We start from the raw sequence: 16,262 nt of genomic DNA, 5'->3' as shown, positions 1-16,262 counted from the left end.
GCCCAAGTATTGTAATTTTTATTAGACTCCTTGTGATGCTAATGTATAGCCAGGCTTGTAAAAACTGCCTTAGGATCACTTAGGGTCCCTGGAAATTTTTTAGTAGGAGGATTTAACATTCACCTATCCATTAAAAACACATTGGATTCTTTCTTTCTTTCTTTCTTACTTTCTTTCTTTCTTTCTTTCTTTCTTTCTTTCTTTCTCTTTCTTTCTTTCTTTCTCTTTCTTTCTTTCTTTCTTTCTTTCTTTCTTTCTTTCTTTCTTTCTTTCTTTCAATTCTGCAGGCACAGGGCAAACAGCAGTGAACCAGATGAAACAGGAAAATGTCCCCGTTTATAATTATGGGGGTGATAGCGAGCTTATATTCCTTTCTGGTAGAGGAAGACAGGCAATAAGCTAATAATATATAACATGGTAAGTAGAAACAAGTGCTTTGAAGTAAAGAAAGCATACGGAGAGAGACAGAGTAATGGGCAGAGTGGGGAGCAGAGTTGGAGGGGAGAGTGTTATTTTATTTCAGGTTAGGAAAGACTTAACTGACAGCTGGCATTTGAGCAGAGACCTGGAAGAAGTGAGGGAGTGAATAGGCAGAGGGGAATAATAAGTAGGGGAAATCCTCAGGCAGGAGTAGAAGGCCATTGAGGTTGGATATTATGGACTAAATTGTGTCCCCTCCCCCTAAATTTATATGTTGAAGTCTTAATCCCCAGTATGCTATATTTGGAGATAGGGCTTTTAGGAGGTAAATCAGGTTAAATGAGGTCATAAAGATTGGTGAAAGGTGTGATAGAATTAGTGGCTTTTAATAAGAAGAGGAAAAGGGTGATCTCTGTCTTTCTCTACTATGTGAGGATACAGTGAGAAAGAGGCTCTCTGCGAACCAGAAGGAAAGCACTCACCAGAAGCCATACCCTGCTGGACCTTGATTTTGGACTTTGTAGCCTCCAGAACTGTGAGAAAATAAATTTCTGTTGTTTAAGCCTCACGGTCTACAATATTTGTTGTGGCACCCCAGACCAACTGAGACACAGGAATAGAGGTTTCTGGAGGGGAGATTAAAGAAGATGAAGTGGAGAGAGAGACTGAATCATGTAGGGTTTCAGACTAGAGCAAGAATTTTGGATTTTATTTTCAATTGCCATACACTCTGGTTGCCAGAGTGTAACAAGGGGGAAGGGGTTTAGATGGGGAAGAGGAACCCAATGAATGGTTTTAAGCAGAGGAGTGATATAATTTGATTTATATCTGGAATGATCACCTGGCTGCTTTGTGAGAGAATAGTCTATAGCAAAGCAGTTGAAGAATCAGGGGCAAGTGGCAATACAAGGGTGGCATCAGTGGGGTTGGTGAGAAATCCAATTCTCGATCTATTTTGAAGGTAGAGTGGAAAGCATTTGCTGGTAAATTAGATGTGAGTGTGAGAGAAAGTGGAGAATGAAGACTGCTACCATGTGTTTGGTCTGAGCAACTGGAAAAATGGAGTTTATTTACCAAGATAGGAAGACTGTGAGAGACTGGAAGAGTGGAAGAAGGAACGAATCAGAAGTAGTTTTGAATAAGCTAAGTTATTTTGAGTTGCTACTAGACATTGAAGTGAAGATGTTAAATAGGCAGTTGGTTATGTAAGTCTAGGGTTTAGGGGAGACATTGGGGTTGGTGATACAAATTTTGGAGTTGTATAGATCAGTTCTCAACCTTGGATGCATTGATTTATCTCAGGATTGGGGCATTTTTTAATTTGATTACCAGTGAGGTTAAACATTTTTAAAAACCGCTTTTATTGAGGTATAACTGACATACAGTATACTGCACACAATTAAAGTGTACGATATGATAAGTTTTGACATACGAATATACTTGTGAAACCATCACCACAGTTAAGATAGTGAACATATCCATCATCACCAGAAATTTCTTTGTACCCCTTTTTAATTCTTCCCTCCTGTGCCTACCTCTTTCCCATCCTCAGTTGCTAGGCAACTATTGATTTGCTTTCTCTATAGATTAGTTTGCATATTCTAGAATTTCATAGATGGAATCATAACAGTGTATATAGTCTTCTATGGCCTCTTTAAGCATAATTGTTTTGATATTCAGCTGTGTTGTTGAGTGTGTCAGTTCATTCCTTTCTGTTGTTGAGCAGTATTTCATTATATGAATGTACCGTAATTTCTTTATTCATCTCTTGGTGGACATTTGGTTTGTTTTCAGTTTTTGGCCATTACAAATAAAGCTGCTGTGAACATTCATAAAGAAGTCTTTGTATGGATATATATTTCCTTCTCTGGTTAAATATCTTAGGGTGGAATGGATCACAATTTTTTCATGTTTCAACATGAGGGGTTTTGTGTGTGTGTGCACGTGTGTGTGTGTGTGTGTGTGTGTGTGTGTGTGTGTGTGTCTCCTTGGGGAAAGCTCTTATGCCCAGAAAAGATTATTCAGGGACTACTTTGATTATTAAAATTAATGTTCAATGTAGTAGTTTCAGTTAAAAAAATTAGTTTTTTCTTAAGTTATCTGTTCATTTTTACAAATCTTATTCTACTTATAAAATTTAACAATATTTAACTCCCCCCGCCAGGCATAGTTATTTTTAAAAAGTATTGTAAATTAATTCTAATGTGGAGCCTGGGCTGAGAACTATTGTACAGATGATATTTAAGGCAAGGACTGAATGAGGTCACCCTGAATAGCACTTCTTGAGTTTTGTGTGCATAAAAAATATCTGTAGTTCTTGGGCAAGGTCTGCAAATCTGCATCTGTACTAGTCTCCTCAGTGCTGATACCTTGGTTTGATTAGTGGACCACACCATGAGTAGCACTGTCGTTGAGGGTTAACGTAGATAGAAGAGATACCTGAAGACTGAGTCCTGATGCACTCCAAAGTTTAGAAATTGTAAAAGAAGGAAAAGAACCAATAATTGAGACTGGGAAAGAGTAGCCAGTGATGCAGGAGAAAAATTGTGTGGCATTCTGGAGGCTTGTGAAGAAAGTTTTACCCGAAATAAAGGAGTGATAAACTCAGTCAAATGCAGCTTTTGAAAAGACTGAGCAAGGAATGAACTACAGTTGACCAGTGGATGTGGTAAAGTGATTGTTGGTGATCTTGAAAGTAATGGTGTTAGTAAAATGGTAGGGACAAGAACCTGATGGAGGTGAGCACGTTCAGAGAATGGAGGAAAGAGGTGTTGAAAGTGACTATAGACAAACCATTTGATGCTTATAGTAGAAAGGAGAACAGAGAAATGGGGCAGTAGCTAAAAAGGTATGTGGACTTAGGGGAAGAGTTGTTTTTCCTTTCTTTTTTTTAAGGTAAGAGCTACTGTTTTGTGTTTGTATGTTGACAGGGATAACCTATTTACAGAAGGAAGTATCACTGAAGCAGGAAAGAAAGGAGGTCAGTAGCAGGAATGGAGTCCTGGAGAAGGGATAAGGGATAGAGGCATGGCTGTGATTGGTAATACGGATAGGGAAGTTAGAGGATATGGGCACAGATAGGAGATTGTGGAGATTTCATCAAATAGCTTCTGTTCTCTCTGAAATAAGAATCAAGGTCACCCCGTGATAACATGGCACACAGTAAAAGTAAATTCAGTGCTCGGAACAGTGATTTGAACAGTTTAATAAAAATTTGTTAAATAAATGAATGTAAGGAAGAGTAATCTTGGAGGGGAGAAGACAAAAGTCCATCAAGTAGATAATATAGAAGGCTGCGGTTGGGTTGGGTGAGAGTGGTAGTCATGAGAATGGTAAGGGGAAGCCATTCCAATAATGTGAAAGAAAAATTGAAAAGACTTGATATTTGTTTGCCTGAGGAGAAGGAAAAGTGAGGAGGACCTGTTTGAACTCTAGAGAGTGTCTTTAGTCTTTCAAATTAAGGGAACTGTGGTGGTGGTTATTGATTTGAGGGGTTTGTCAGATTTAATTGCTTGAACACTCTAACCTAGTTTTTCTAAAAGCTGATGTAGTCATTTATTTTGTCTCTCCTTACCAAGACCTTCTTAGTAGCTGCCAAAGAATCAAGTCTCCCCTGCTGCTACTTCCCAGGAGTTTAGTAGGGAAAAATGTGTTCAGGGTTTTTGCACAAGTGTTTGATGTTGAAAATTAAATACAGACCTTAAAGTAAAAACTCTTCAGAATACTCAGATTCTTGAAATGATGAAGACTATTGTTCCTTGCATTTTGTAAGCACACTGAGGCAAGTGACAAGAAGAAGGAGTATGTAGAACCTGAGGTGTAAATTTAAGTGGTATAGTGTGAATACCTTGTACCAGTGGTTTTTGACTAGTATTTCTCACAGCCATACTTCAGGGATAACTGGGAGGTTGGAGGATGAGCACTGAGCAGATGTGGGTTCAGGAGTCTCCACAGCAATTTCAAATAGAAATTAGGTTTTGTTTTTGTTTTAGTTTAATATATTGACATTCCTTGTAAAATTTTGTTAGCATAATGATTCTTCTGGAAAAACAATAACAAAGAATTTGAGTATCATTACTATCAGTAATATTTGAATTTTGCTGGTAAGTCAAATAGTGCTAGTATTAGCAGAGTAGATTATTTCATATTTTGAAGGTGGAGAAAACCACTTAGTAAGAACTTTTATTTTTTGATTTAGTAATAAATTTTTATAGAAAGCAGACATGTACATTAAACCCTTCATTCCATTTTCATGAAAAAGAAGTAAATTGCTCAGAAGATGACAACAGCAAATTTTTCAAGAAAGTGAATTCTCAAAAGTTGGCACCTCATCAAATCAGTGTCCATATAATTGTTTAATAGTTGTATTTATTATGCATCATGTTTAACTGGTATTTTTAATGATCATTAATATCGAGATACAAGATCTGTACTAGTGCTGGGGATACAAAAATAAGTGAGATTACTGATCTCTTCTCATGTAGGGATAAGAATCCAGTTGCTGGGGAGATAGAACACAGCCATGGAAGGATCAACAGCATTACAGAGGAGTGTAGAAGACCAGGATTCTGCAGAAGTGCTGCAGGGGCTCCACAAATACTTGATGCACATTTCTTTTAAAAATATTTTATCATTAAAAAAATCTAAAATAACATGTTACATAAATGGGTTCTGTGCAACAAATAGACCATGCATGGAAGGAAAACCACTAAAGCTAATTATTTTGCAGATTAGCTCCTTCTTTTTTTTTGTTTGTTTTTTTACAATTGTAAAATAAAGTAGCAAATCCTTTATTTGTGTTTCTTGAAACTGTGAAAAGAGCCCTAGCAACATTTTTTTAGTTATCGTTTTCCCTCTTCCACCTCTGTCCTCACATAATAGTTTTGCTCCCAACCTACAGTTCTCAAAACCTCTTCAACCCCCACAACCCAACAAAACAAAACCTCTCTCATTAGTGTCTTTCTAATTTCCTTCTTATTCTCCATCACAAAATCTCAAAAACGGATTTATTTAAAAAAAAAAAAAAGAAAAAAAAAAAAGATCTACTTCAGAAAGCCTGGGAGAGAAAGAGTCTTTGAGCAGGCTGCAGAATGCTCCCCTAGACTACAGGAGAAATCTGAGAAATCCAGGGAGTTCACACTGAGTGATTTATATCCTTATGTGCTTGTTAACTCTTTATAGGCTACATGGTGCTAGAGCTCTCTGATAAGTCTTCAAATGATAATATACTAGATGAATTTTTCCACAAACCCAAGAAACAGTACAGAACGTTTGTCTTGCTGTAAAGACATGTGATTGTATTCTTTCATCTTCTCTGATATTTGGCATCAAAATTTACGTGATATGATTCATAAGTAGATTCTGAAGGATAGGCACGTATACCTAGTCTAAAAATGAAACCATAATTTTGGAGCAAAGAAAATGGTTGTCCTCTCCAAAAAATTACGAGCCATCACGGTTTTCAAAGTAAAATGTTCTGATAATGCCAGTGCAAGAAGTGGAAGCAAAGATAAGCCAAAATCTAGTAGAGGTGTGTTTGAAATCATGAAATCAGTATTACAAGGTAAGTATAGTCCTAAGATCAGGCCTAGTAGCTGATGAGGAGTTAGTCAAATTAAAAAAAAACTTTATCTATGGATATAAGGGAGATCTGGCTGTGACATCTGTCACCCCATTGATCGCTAGGGTTGATTTGGCTGATCTGGCTGGCTAGGTGGGTGTCCCCTTCCTCCCTCACCGCTCCATATGCGTCCCTCCCGAAGCTGCACGCTTCTTTGAAGAGGACGACCTTCCGGATAGAGGAGGACCGTTTGGTCAAGGGTATACGAGTAGCTGCACTCCCCTGCTAGAACCTCCAAACAAGCTTTCAAGGTCCATTTGTAGGAGAACGTAGGGTAGTCAAGCTTCCAAAACTCCAGAAACATCCAAATGAGGCACTGCACATGGCAGTCTGCTTTTCTTTAATAAATAAAAAAATAATAATAAAATAAATAAATAAATAAATAAATAAATAAATAAATCTTTACCTATTTCAGGTCTATATACCTTTAAAACCACATTATTACAGAATAGAAATTTGGGTTTAGTATGTTTTTCAAGTCTTAGTAAAATTTTTAACATTGAATTTTATTACTTTTTCTTCTGTACATTATTCATGAAATGACTTAAAGTATTTTTTATTTTTATTTTTTTAACTGTATTTATTTATTTTGAGAGAGAGACAGAGCAAGTGCTCACGAATGGAGCAAGGCAGAAAGGGAGGGAGTGGAGAGAGAATCCTAGCCAGGCTCCACACTGTCAGCCCAGAGCCAAGTGCGGGAATCGATCTCACGGACTGTAAGATCATGGCCTGAGCCAAAATCAAGAGTCAGACACTCGATCACCTTTAAGGTGCCCCTTAAAGGATGTTTTTTAAAAAGACCCATGTTGGGGCTCCTGGGTAGCTCAGTCGGTTAAAGCGTCCAACTTGGGTTCAGGTCATGGTCTCTCAATTGGTGAGTTTGAGCCTCGAGTAGGGAACTTTGCTGACAGCTCAGAGGACACTAAAGCAGCCTGGAGCTGCTTCGGATTCTGTGTCTCCCTCTTTCTTTGCCCCTTCCCCACTCGCGCGCGCTCTCTCTCTCTCTCTCTTTCTCTCTCTCTCTCTCAAAAATAAACATTAAAAAAACTAGGGATGCCTGGGTGGCTTAGTAGGTTAAGTGTCGGGGTCATGACCTCATGGTTTGTGAGTTCGAGCCCCAGATGGAGCTCTGCGCTGACAGGGCAGACTGCTTGGGATTCTCTCTCTTGCCTTCTCTCTGCCCCTCCTCCTTCCCTCCGTATCCCTCTCTCTCTGTCTCTCAAAAAATAAAATAAAAACTTAAAAAAAGAACATTAAAAAAAAAAGGCCCGGTGTACTGACAGTTTAAACATAAACTAAAGTTCTTTTCACCCTGTTTATAATAAATTCGCTTTCTGTTTTCTCTATTACAACACTTTTTTTTCTTCTTGGTACTTTTGACAAAACTTACCTTTTTTTTTAGTTTACTTTTTTATATGGTTTCTATCTGATCTGCTAAGTAAACTCTGTGAGCGCACAGACTATGTTTGTCTTACCCATTGTGAACCTCCAGCATCTTACCTATACCTGACTCATGTAAGTGTGCAATACATTTTTTAAACAAAACAAGGTAGCTGCTTATAAAATCTACTTTGGTTAGTTTTTTTTGTTTTTGTTAGCAGTGTATTGACAGACTTACAAGTTTCAGCTGTTTTTACTCATTGAAATTGATTATATTGCTTCACTTTATCATATATTTTAGTGTCCTGAAGACTGTTTCTTTTGGATCTATGAGTTATGCTGCTTCTCTTAGAAAATAACCAGTAAATGTTTTATGTCTTAATTTGTTTTGCTTGTCCAACTTGACAAAGTAAATTGTGATGAGGTTGATCAAACTTGAAACATTTTTTTCTTAAAGTATTTAGCACATAGAATTTTTGTTATGGGGTAGTGGGGATAGAAAGCAGACACATAGTTAGAAATGGCGTATACCAAGCAACAGGTACCAGTCTTCTACACACATGGAAGATCAAGAAGCTCCGAAAAACACTTCATTCTCATGGTAGATTATTATTGTTGTTGAAATTTCACCTTTTTCTATGTTACAGGAAATCAACATACCTGTAAAATATTACACAGTGTATTTGGGCTATTTATGAAGGATACGTAGAGACATGTGGAGATCCCCCAATTTTTGAATATCATATTTCACAAGTTACAGCATAGTCATGGCATTATGTAAATAAGATGACAATAGAATGCAGTTGAGATATGGTAATTTACTAACGAGGACTTTGTCCCCCTTTTTACAGAATCTTTGGCATTATAGGTGTATTGTCAAAACCATGAATGAATGATAAATCCCTGTATATAAAAAGGCATATCTAAAAAATGTCACCCTGCTCCTTATTTTCTGAGTTACCAATCTGCTACCTCTAAAATTTCCTAGTATCCTCTAGATTTTTCTCATTAAGTAGAAAATGGATCATAGTTTAAACCTACTTATTTATTGAAAAATTTTTTAATGTTTATTTTTGAGGGAGAGAAAGAGAGCAGAGGAGGGGCAGAGAGTGATGGAGACACAGAATCCAAAGCAGGCTCCAGGCTCCAAGCTGGCAGCACAGAACTTGACATGAGCCTAGAACTCATAAACTGAGAGATCATGACCTGAGCTGAAGTCAGATGCTTAACCAACTCAGCCACCCAGGTGTGGGCCCCCAGCTTTCTTAATATCCCTGGAGATATGAGGGCTTTCTTTTCAGTAGGGCATGGTGAGGGTGAACTTTATGATATGTTGAAAAGGTAAGCTGTGTTCCCCCTACCTTCAGTGAAAGATCTTTAAAGCACATTCAGCCTCTAGGGAGCAGCAGAGAATTTCATTTCAGTAATTAACCTATATGTATACTTGCGTATTTATATTTTGTGCTGCTTTTCTCCCGAAGTTGAACCAGATCAAATAACCCTAGAACAATGGAGTTTTAGGTAAATCATAATCTTTAAGTAACAATCAGCCATCATTAAAACAAGAATAAAGGAATGGAGCATTACACATTTAGGAAAGTCTAAGATGAAAAGAGAGAGAAACAGGTATAACTACTCAAGAACAGAAATAAATAACATTTTTCTTAAGGGAAAAGGGAACCACTATAGATTTGTTGGTGATTGAAAGATAACAAAATCAATAACAACATTAGTTACAGAGATTACATGGTGGTTTATTACACCACTAGTCTTGCATTCACACTTGCCCAAAGGACTGCCTTGCTTATATTTTATTAAATCTTTTATAAATTTTTATTTAAATTCTAGTTAGTTAACATAGAATACAATATTGGTTTCAGGAGTAGAATTCAATGATTCATCACTAACATATATTTTATTAAATCTATAAATCCAACATAATTAACACCAAGCATGTCAGTACCCCCTATTTAGAGTAGACCTGTTCCTGGCTTTCCTGCAACTGTCTTAGCCCATTTGAGCTGCTGTATCAAAATACCATAAATGAGGTGGCTTATGAGCAACGAACATTAATTTCTCACAGTTCTGGAGGCTGCAAATTTAGGATCATGGCCCTGGCAGATTAGCTGCCTGATAAGGAGCCACTTCCTCATTGACAACCATTTTCTTACATGGCAGAAGAGGCAAGGAATCTCTCTGGGGTCTCTTATAAGAGCACTAATCATGAGGGCTATACCCACATGACCCAGTCACCTCTCAAAGACCCCCCCCTCCCCCAACCTAATACTATCACCTTGGAGAGGTAGGATTTTAATAAATGAATTTTGCAAGGGACACGAACATTCAGTACACAGCACCGCCCTTAGAAATTCCCCCCATTTCTTTCAGTTTTATTCCCATTTGGGGGAGAGTTCATTATCCCTCTTACTCAGGTATGCATCCGATTGGGTTATCCTTATGAAATGTCATCGGGTTCACTGCTTCGATGCCATTCTCCTAACTATCCACAGAATAGACCCTTACTACTATTACTTCACTTCCAGTTTGATGTGGTAGTCTTCTAGCTTGTTTTCCGGTCCAGCCCCTCACCTGACCAGTTTAACTAATTGTTCTTTCTGTGTGCATTTATTAAGTAGTTTGTTCTTAACACTGAGAGTATAACACGAATTTTAAATTCATAACTCATTTAAAAATAAATTATAAATTAACTCAACCATGAGGTTATGAAGCAAATCATGCTCTAATATTTTCAGATTGATGGGCCATATAAAAAAGGGAAATGATTCTAGAAAGATTCTGGAGAGATAACACTTCTTAAATATGAAAAAGACTTGGCAACAGTTACAAGAGACCAGAGTTGGGAAATTAGGATTGTTCCTTTCTCACATAAAAGCAGGAGGGAGGGGGCGCCTGGGTGGCTCAGTTGGTTAACCGTCAGACTCTTGATTTTGGCTCAGGTCATGATCTCACAGTTTGTAAGATCAAGCCCTGAAAGAGGCTCTGCACAGCTCCAGACCCTGCTTGGGATACTCTCTCTCTCCCCCTCTCTGTCCCTCCCCCAATGGTGCATGTGCTGTCTCTCTCTCACACACACAGAAAATAAATAAACTTAAAAAAAATGGGAGTGAGATGTTGAGGAACAGTGTCACATAGTAGATGGATACTCACTTGGGAGACAAATGCTGGAGGTTTGAGGGAGTGATTGATCATGTCATAAAAATATTCTGTACTTAATCACAGCACAAGAATCATGTTCCTGAAAATCTTGATCAGAGAATCCATGATTGAGATATTCAGATCTTACGGGAAAACAGCATTGGGGTTCGCTCATTAACGAATACAGGAAAACCTAGAAAAATATGCTATTTTACTTATAGGCAGTACTAAATAAAGATAATATAAATAAAATTTATATATCTTGTTAGTAATAATGGCCACTACTCAATAACTAACATCAGTTTATTGATAGAAATGTTGGGATTTCTCCTCTGGTTCAAAAAGCATGTAAATTTATTTCAGTGTTTGTAATTTTATTTTAGTTCAATTTAATCACTAAAATTTTTGTTAACTTATTTTGCACTAAATTTTAGGATGGAGGGAGTGACCGTACAATATATATACCATATAATAATATATACTATATACATGTAATAATATATGTGTGTGTGTGTATATATATGTATATATATACAATATATAATGTATATATACAATATATATGTATATATATACAATATATAATGAAGGAAGTTGCTAAACCTTCATTTATTACGGAAGGAAGAGATTCAGAGATCCATATTACCTTGGGAGACCAAATGATGACTATACCTCCATTGCATTTTATATCTTGGAATGACTCAATTTTAGGTGATTCACTATTCACTAGGTACTAGTTTAAACAAATATTTTCTCAAACCTGCCACACCTTTGAGCTTTTTTCTTAAAAAAATTTTTTTTTAATGTTTTATTTATTTTTGGGACAGAGAGAGACAGAGCATGAGCAGGGGAGGGGCAGAGAGAGGGGGAGACACAGAATCCGAAGCAGGCTCCAGGCTCTGAGCTGTCAGCACAGAGCCTGACCTGGGGCTCAAACCCACGAACAGTGAGATTGTGACCTGAGCTGAAGTCGGATGCCCAACCCACTGAGCCACCCATGCACCCCTCAGCTTTTTTTTCTTTTTCCACTTTACAACATAATTAAAAGATAAATTATTTCTTCCTGCTCTTACTTTACTACTTGTTTACCTCTGTGTAGTGAGTGGTTGATCCTGTCTAGTGAGTAACCTTAGAGACAGTACTCTTTTTTCTTTTTAATTTGAGAGTATATGTATGTATGCAAGAGAGAGAGACCATGAATCCCAAGCACGCTCCACGCTCCACATGGAGCCCAGTACAGGGCTTGATCCCACCACCGTGGAATCATGACCTGAGCCAAAATCAAGAGTCGGATGCTCAACTGAATGAGCCACCCAGGTGCCTGTACAGTACTCCTTTTCTTAAAAAACAAAAACCAAAAAACAAAAAAACATCTTTCTTCCTTGTTAAACTTGATTTTATCATTCAACAACAAATACTAAGTATCTAGTATTTTTTCAGAACTGTGCTAGGTACTAAGTTATACAGTGGTGCATAAAGCTGATATCATCCCTTTCCTTGTGGAGATTTACATGCTAGAAAAGGAAACATAATAAAAAACTGCAACTCTTCCAATAATCTCTATGTTCCTCATTTTTTTCCCATAGCATTTAAATGAACGTTTAAGACTGTTTATTTTTTGATTCCACCCACATAATATTGGCTGAATGAGGACAAGGATTTCTGTGTTTTTCTAGAGGAATATTTGTTGGTTAAGAAAGGTATACATAATTAGTTACCAGGTCTTTGATTCTACTTCTTCAGCCTGTCTTAAATAACCCCTCTGCTTCTTCCTTAGTTCGAGCCCTTTTTATTTTTGCCTAATCTATTAAAGTAGCTTTCCTAACAGTTTCCCTGCCACTCTGAGGTACCTTTCCCCTTTATACTGCTGCCAGTAATTTTTGTAAAATTAAATTCTGAATTTCTTCAGTGATCTCCCATCTTTTAAGGGTAAGTCAGACTCCTTAGCTTTTTACTATTGGATTCCTTCCTATCTGTTTAGCCTTGTTTTTTTTCTTCATTGCCTTGCCATTCCCTGCTCTCCATCTCAATCTTTATTCGGCACTAGTAACAATATATTGCAGCTCTTCAAGCTTCTTTTTGGGCTAGATCAGAGGCATCAACTAACTCAGAAACCAGTTAGAAATGCAGATTATTAGGCCTACTGAATTGGAAACTCTGGGAGTAGGGCCAAGCAAGCCATAAACAGGCCTTCCTGGTGATCCTAATGTACCTTAAATTTAAGAACCATTGTGTGTGTTTTTAAATGTTTATTTTGAGAGAGAGAGTGTATGCGCAGGAGAGAGGCAGAGAGAGAGAGGGAGAGAGAATCCCAAGCAGGCCCCAAGCTGTCAGTGCAGAGCCTGATGCAGAGATGACTGGAGCTGCAAGCTTAACCAGCTAAACCACCCAGGTGCTCCAAAAAACATTGTTTTAATCCACTTTTTAAAAATTTTACTTCCTTACAAGCTCAGCCATTAATCACCATGCTTTCAATATCACTTTCATTTGTATAACTCTTAATCTACATAATTAACCCTGATATCTGTGTCAACCCTACTTCTTAAATTGTGTTGTACATCTTTCCTGGATATGCTTTCTGTACTTCAGACTCTGTAGGCTCTGAACAAAATTCATTATCCATCTACTGATACCTGTTTACATACTGTGTTTCCTATTTACTCCTTAAAAGGATTCCTCCTTAAAGTTTTGAATTGTAGATAGTGCAGTATTTTCTCATTGGTTTCTATTTTGTCATGGCTTTAGAGGAACAACAACAAAAGATTCTTTAATAACTCTACTGACCAAAATGGGTTCAGGATTTTCCATGCAATAAAATTACTATTGTTTTGTAGACCAGCTGCTAAAATTTATGTTTATCTTATTCTCCCTTCCCTCACTTTTTCACTCCTCCCATTTTCACTCCCCTCCTCAGTCTTCTGTCTCTCATTTTAAGAACTTAGAGATTGTTTACTTCGAATCTTGACCACAGTTGCCCAAGTTCTACCATAAAGCTGGAGGGATCCTTGACAAGTAGAATGACAGTTAGTACTGTCACTAAAGCGTGAAGTGAAGCAACATTTCAGATATCATGGTGCAATTTTTGCAATAGTTTCTCAATTAATGTTTTTTAAGTGAATAAATGAGTGAATAGGCAAGTCTCAAAGGACTAGACAGATTGCCAAGGTCAAAAAAGCACGCTGAGATTGTGGCTAGAGATAAAAGGAACCTTAAAGATTTTAGCAATAAAGAGTGAGAAAATTTGACACTCAAATACTTATTAAATTAAGTGAAAGATTTTAGAGGAAAGAACAAGTAGCCATTGTCACAGATGGTTAGGTTAGCTATTTCCTTCTATGAAGGAGAAGGGATATATTTAAATGTTATTTCAGTATAAATTTTCAAGTTTAAATTTTTGAAATTCATGTTTATTTATATGTGTGCTTCCCTATGAGCATTCAGTTTGATATACTTTTTTAAATAATTTTCACATTGACTTATGTAACAGTTATTTTCTCATGGTTTGACCATATATCTTGGGCTATAACTTTTAACTGTTATTATAGTTTTGTTTTTGTTGGATAGGAAAGACAGTAATTTGTTTGTGTGTGTGTATGTGTGTAAAATCTGTTAAATTGCACATTAAATTATCTCACATATAAGGATTTTTTGTACTTGAAAATAATGTCGTGTACCTGTATTCTTATAATCAGAGCTAGTCTCATAAAGAATGTATTTTCTTAAGTTATAATAAAAAAAACTTTCTTTTTAACATGCACACAGGAAACCTCGACCTGTCTCCCAGTTGGTTGCACAGCAGGTTACCCAGCAGTTTGTGCCCCCTACACAGTCAAAGAAAGAGAAAAAAGATAAAGTAGAAAAAGAAAAGAGTGAAAAGGAAACAACTAGCAAAAAGAACAGTCATAAGAAAACCAGGTAAATTTGAAGAGTGTTTTATGGCACTTTTGAAATAATAAAACAAACCATTAATTTAATATTCTCTTTTGAAATTAATCTATTCATATACAGAGTAGAAGAGATCTTATCTCCTTTGTTATAAAATATCATGAAAGTGTTTTTCTGAGTTTAAGAAGTATATTAGAAATTAAACACAGAAGCCACCAATATAAGCTTAAATGTAAGGTTTCCTTTCTCTTTCCTTTTCCCTTCCTTCCTTCCTTCCTTCCTCCCTCCCTCCCTCCCTCCCTTCCTTCCTTCCTTTTTTAGATTAAAAGACATTTGTGCTTGAGCTATTTCTTTTTTAGTCATAAAGCCAGGAGTGATATTCACAATACTGAACAGATACTTGCATGGGCTTTGACCAGTTAAAATCTTCTTGGGTACAGGCAGAATAGATAATCATGATGCCTTATCAGTGCACATCTGTGGAATAAGAGCCTTACATATAACTGAGCCTTAATAGTTATCAGCTTACTCTGTGATACAACTATGTCATTACTGTCCTAAAACATTTATTTTAGTAAAACTTATAAGCTATCTGCAAAATTATGATAAAGCTATAAAAGCACAATTAAGAGACCATTGCTTCCAGAGTATCAGTTTGTCATGTTGAAGAAGATTCATCAATGATTGGTTTGATTAATGTTAATGATTTAAAACATTTAATTATACCTTTTTTTTGGCTAGTTAAACATGAATCTAGAGCCTTAAATATAGATGCATTCATTTTGTTATTTTTACCTGATTTATTCAGTATATGTTCAGAAAGTTGGTAGAAAGAGAAGCTAGTTTAAAATATAATCATTTTTTGTGTTTAGGCCAAGATTGAAAAACGTGGATCGGAGTAGTGCTCAGCATTTGGAAGTTACCGTTGGAGATCTGACAGTCATTATTACAGACTTTAAGGAGAAAACGAAGTCACCGCCTGCATCTAGTGCTGCTTCTGCAGATCAACACAGTCAGAGTGGGTCTAGCTCTGATAACACAGAGAGGGGAATGTCCAGGTCATCTTCACCCAGAGGAGAAGCCTCATCACTGAATGGAGAATCTCATTAAAGTTTATTTTCTCCAGTTTCTTAGTCACTTCTGTCATAACATGCAAATACACAGATTATGCCAAGAGGTACCACATTTTCATGACAAACATATTCATGCACAATCCATAATTTGCGTTTTACATAAGATAGAAATTTGTTAGAATTTATTGCAATCTATGCCTACCAAAAATTTCCAAACTTAACATTTTGGTCTCCACAGTTAAAGGTGCCATGAAAATGTGGTTGAATTATTCATTATGCAGTGTTATTGGTAAGTCTATTTTCACTTTTAGTTTAGTGAATTCTAACACATAATTCTCTACTATTGGCATGTATGAATTTCAATTTTTATAACATAGTGCAAGCTGCCTAAATATGTATTATTTGAGAATTGTGAAACAAATAGTTATATGTATACAAGTCAAAGATCAACTTAATCAACTATTGCTGCAACAGGATTTTCTTAATGGTTATCCTCTTAAATACACCTGCTGGTACTTGGTGTGGTTAAATAGGAAAATTGTTATTAAATAAAGAATTTGTATGAACCGTTGCCAATGTTTTTGACACATTTTACTAAATTATTGTTCCTGAATTATGTTTCTGGTTTTATCTTTGTTTTTGTTTGTTTATCTTTTAAAACATTCATTATTGTAATGTTTTACTAGCAGAGTAGTAAACAATAAAACATTGATTATTTAGCTTTATAA

General features: G+C 36.4%; 1 protein-coding gene across 3 annotated transcripts in view; it reads left to right on the top strand.

Annotated features, from left to right (window-relative positions):
• The window catches only part of YAF2 (YY1 associated factor 2), a 75,922-nt gene extending 59,660 nt beyond the window's left edge, over positions 1-16,262 (top strand). For 2 of the 3 annotated variants that reach the window (XM_047065076.1, XM_047065077.1), the window contains 2 exons: positions 14,339-14,491; positions 15,334-16,262. In XM_047065076.1, coding sequence (XP_046921032.1) covers positions 14,339-14,491; positions 15,334-15,571 — 391 coding nt within the window. In that variant the 3' untranslated portion in view covers positions 15,572-16,262. Of the gene's footprint in view, positions 1-14,338; positions 14,492-15,333 lie in introns of those variants that run through there. The other variant, XR_006959710.1, reaches the window with a different exon arrangement.

The sequence above is a fragment of the Lynx rufus genome, unplaced genomic scaffold (genome assembly GCF_022079265.1).
Source record: "Lynx rufus isolate CCGP_SWC_20201006 ecotype Redwood Valley unplaced genomic scaffold, mLynRuf1.p SCAF_7, whole genome shotgun sequence".
NCBI classification, from domain to species: domain Eukaryota; kingdom Metazoa; phylum Chordata; class Mammalia; order Carnivora; family Felidae; genus Lynx; species Lynx rufus.
Note: the sequence above shows the minus strand (reverse complement) of the source record. Positions and strands in the feature narration are given on the sequence as shown.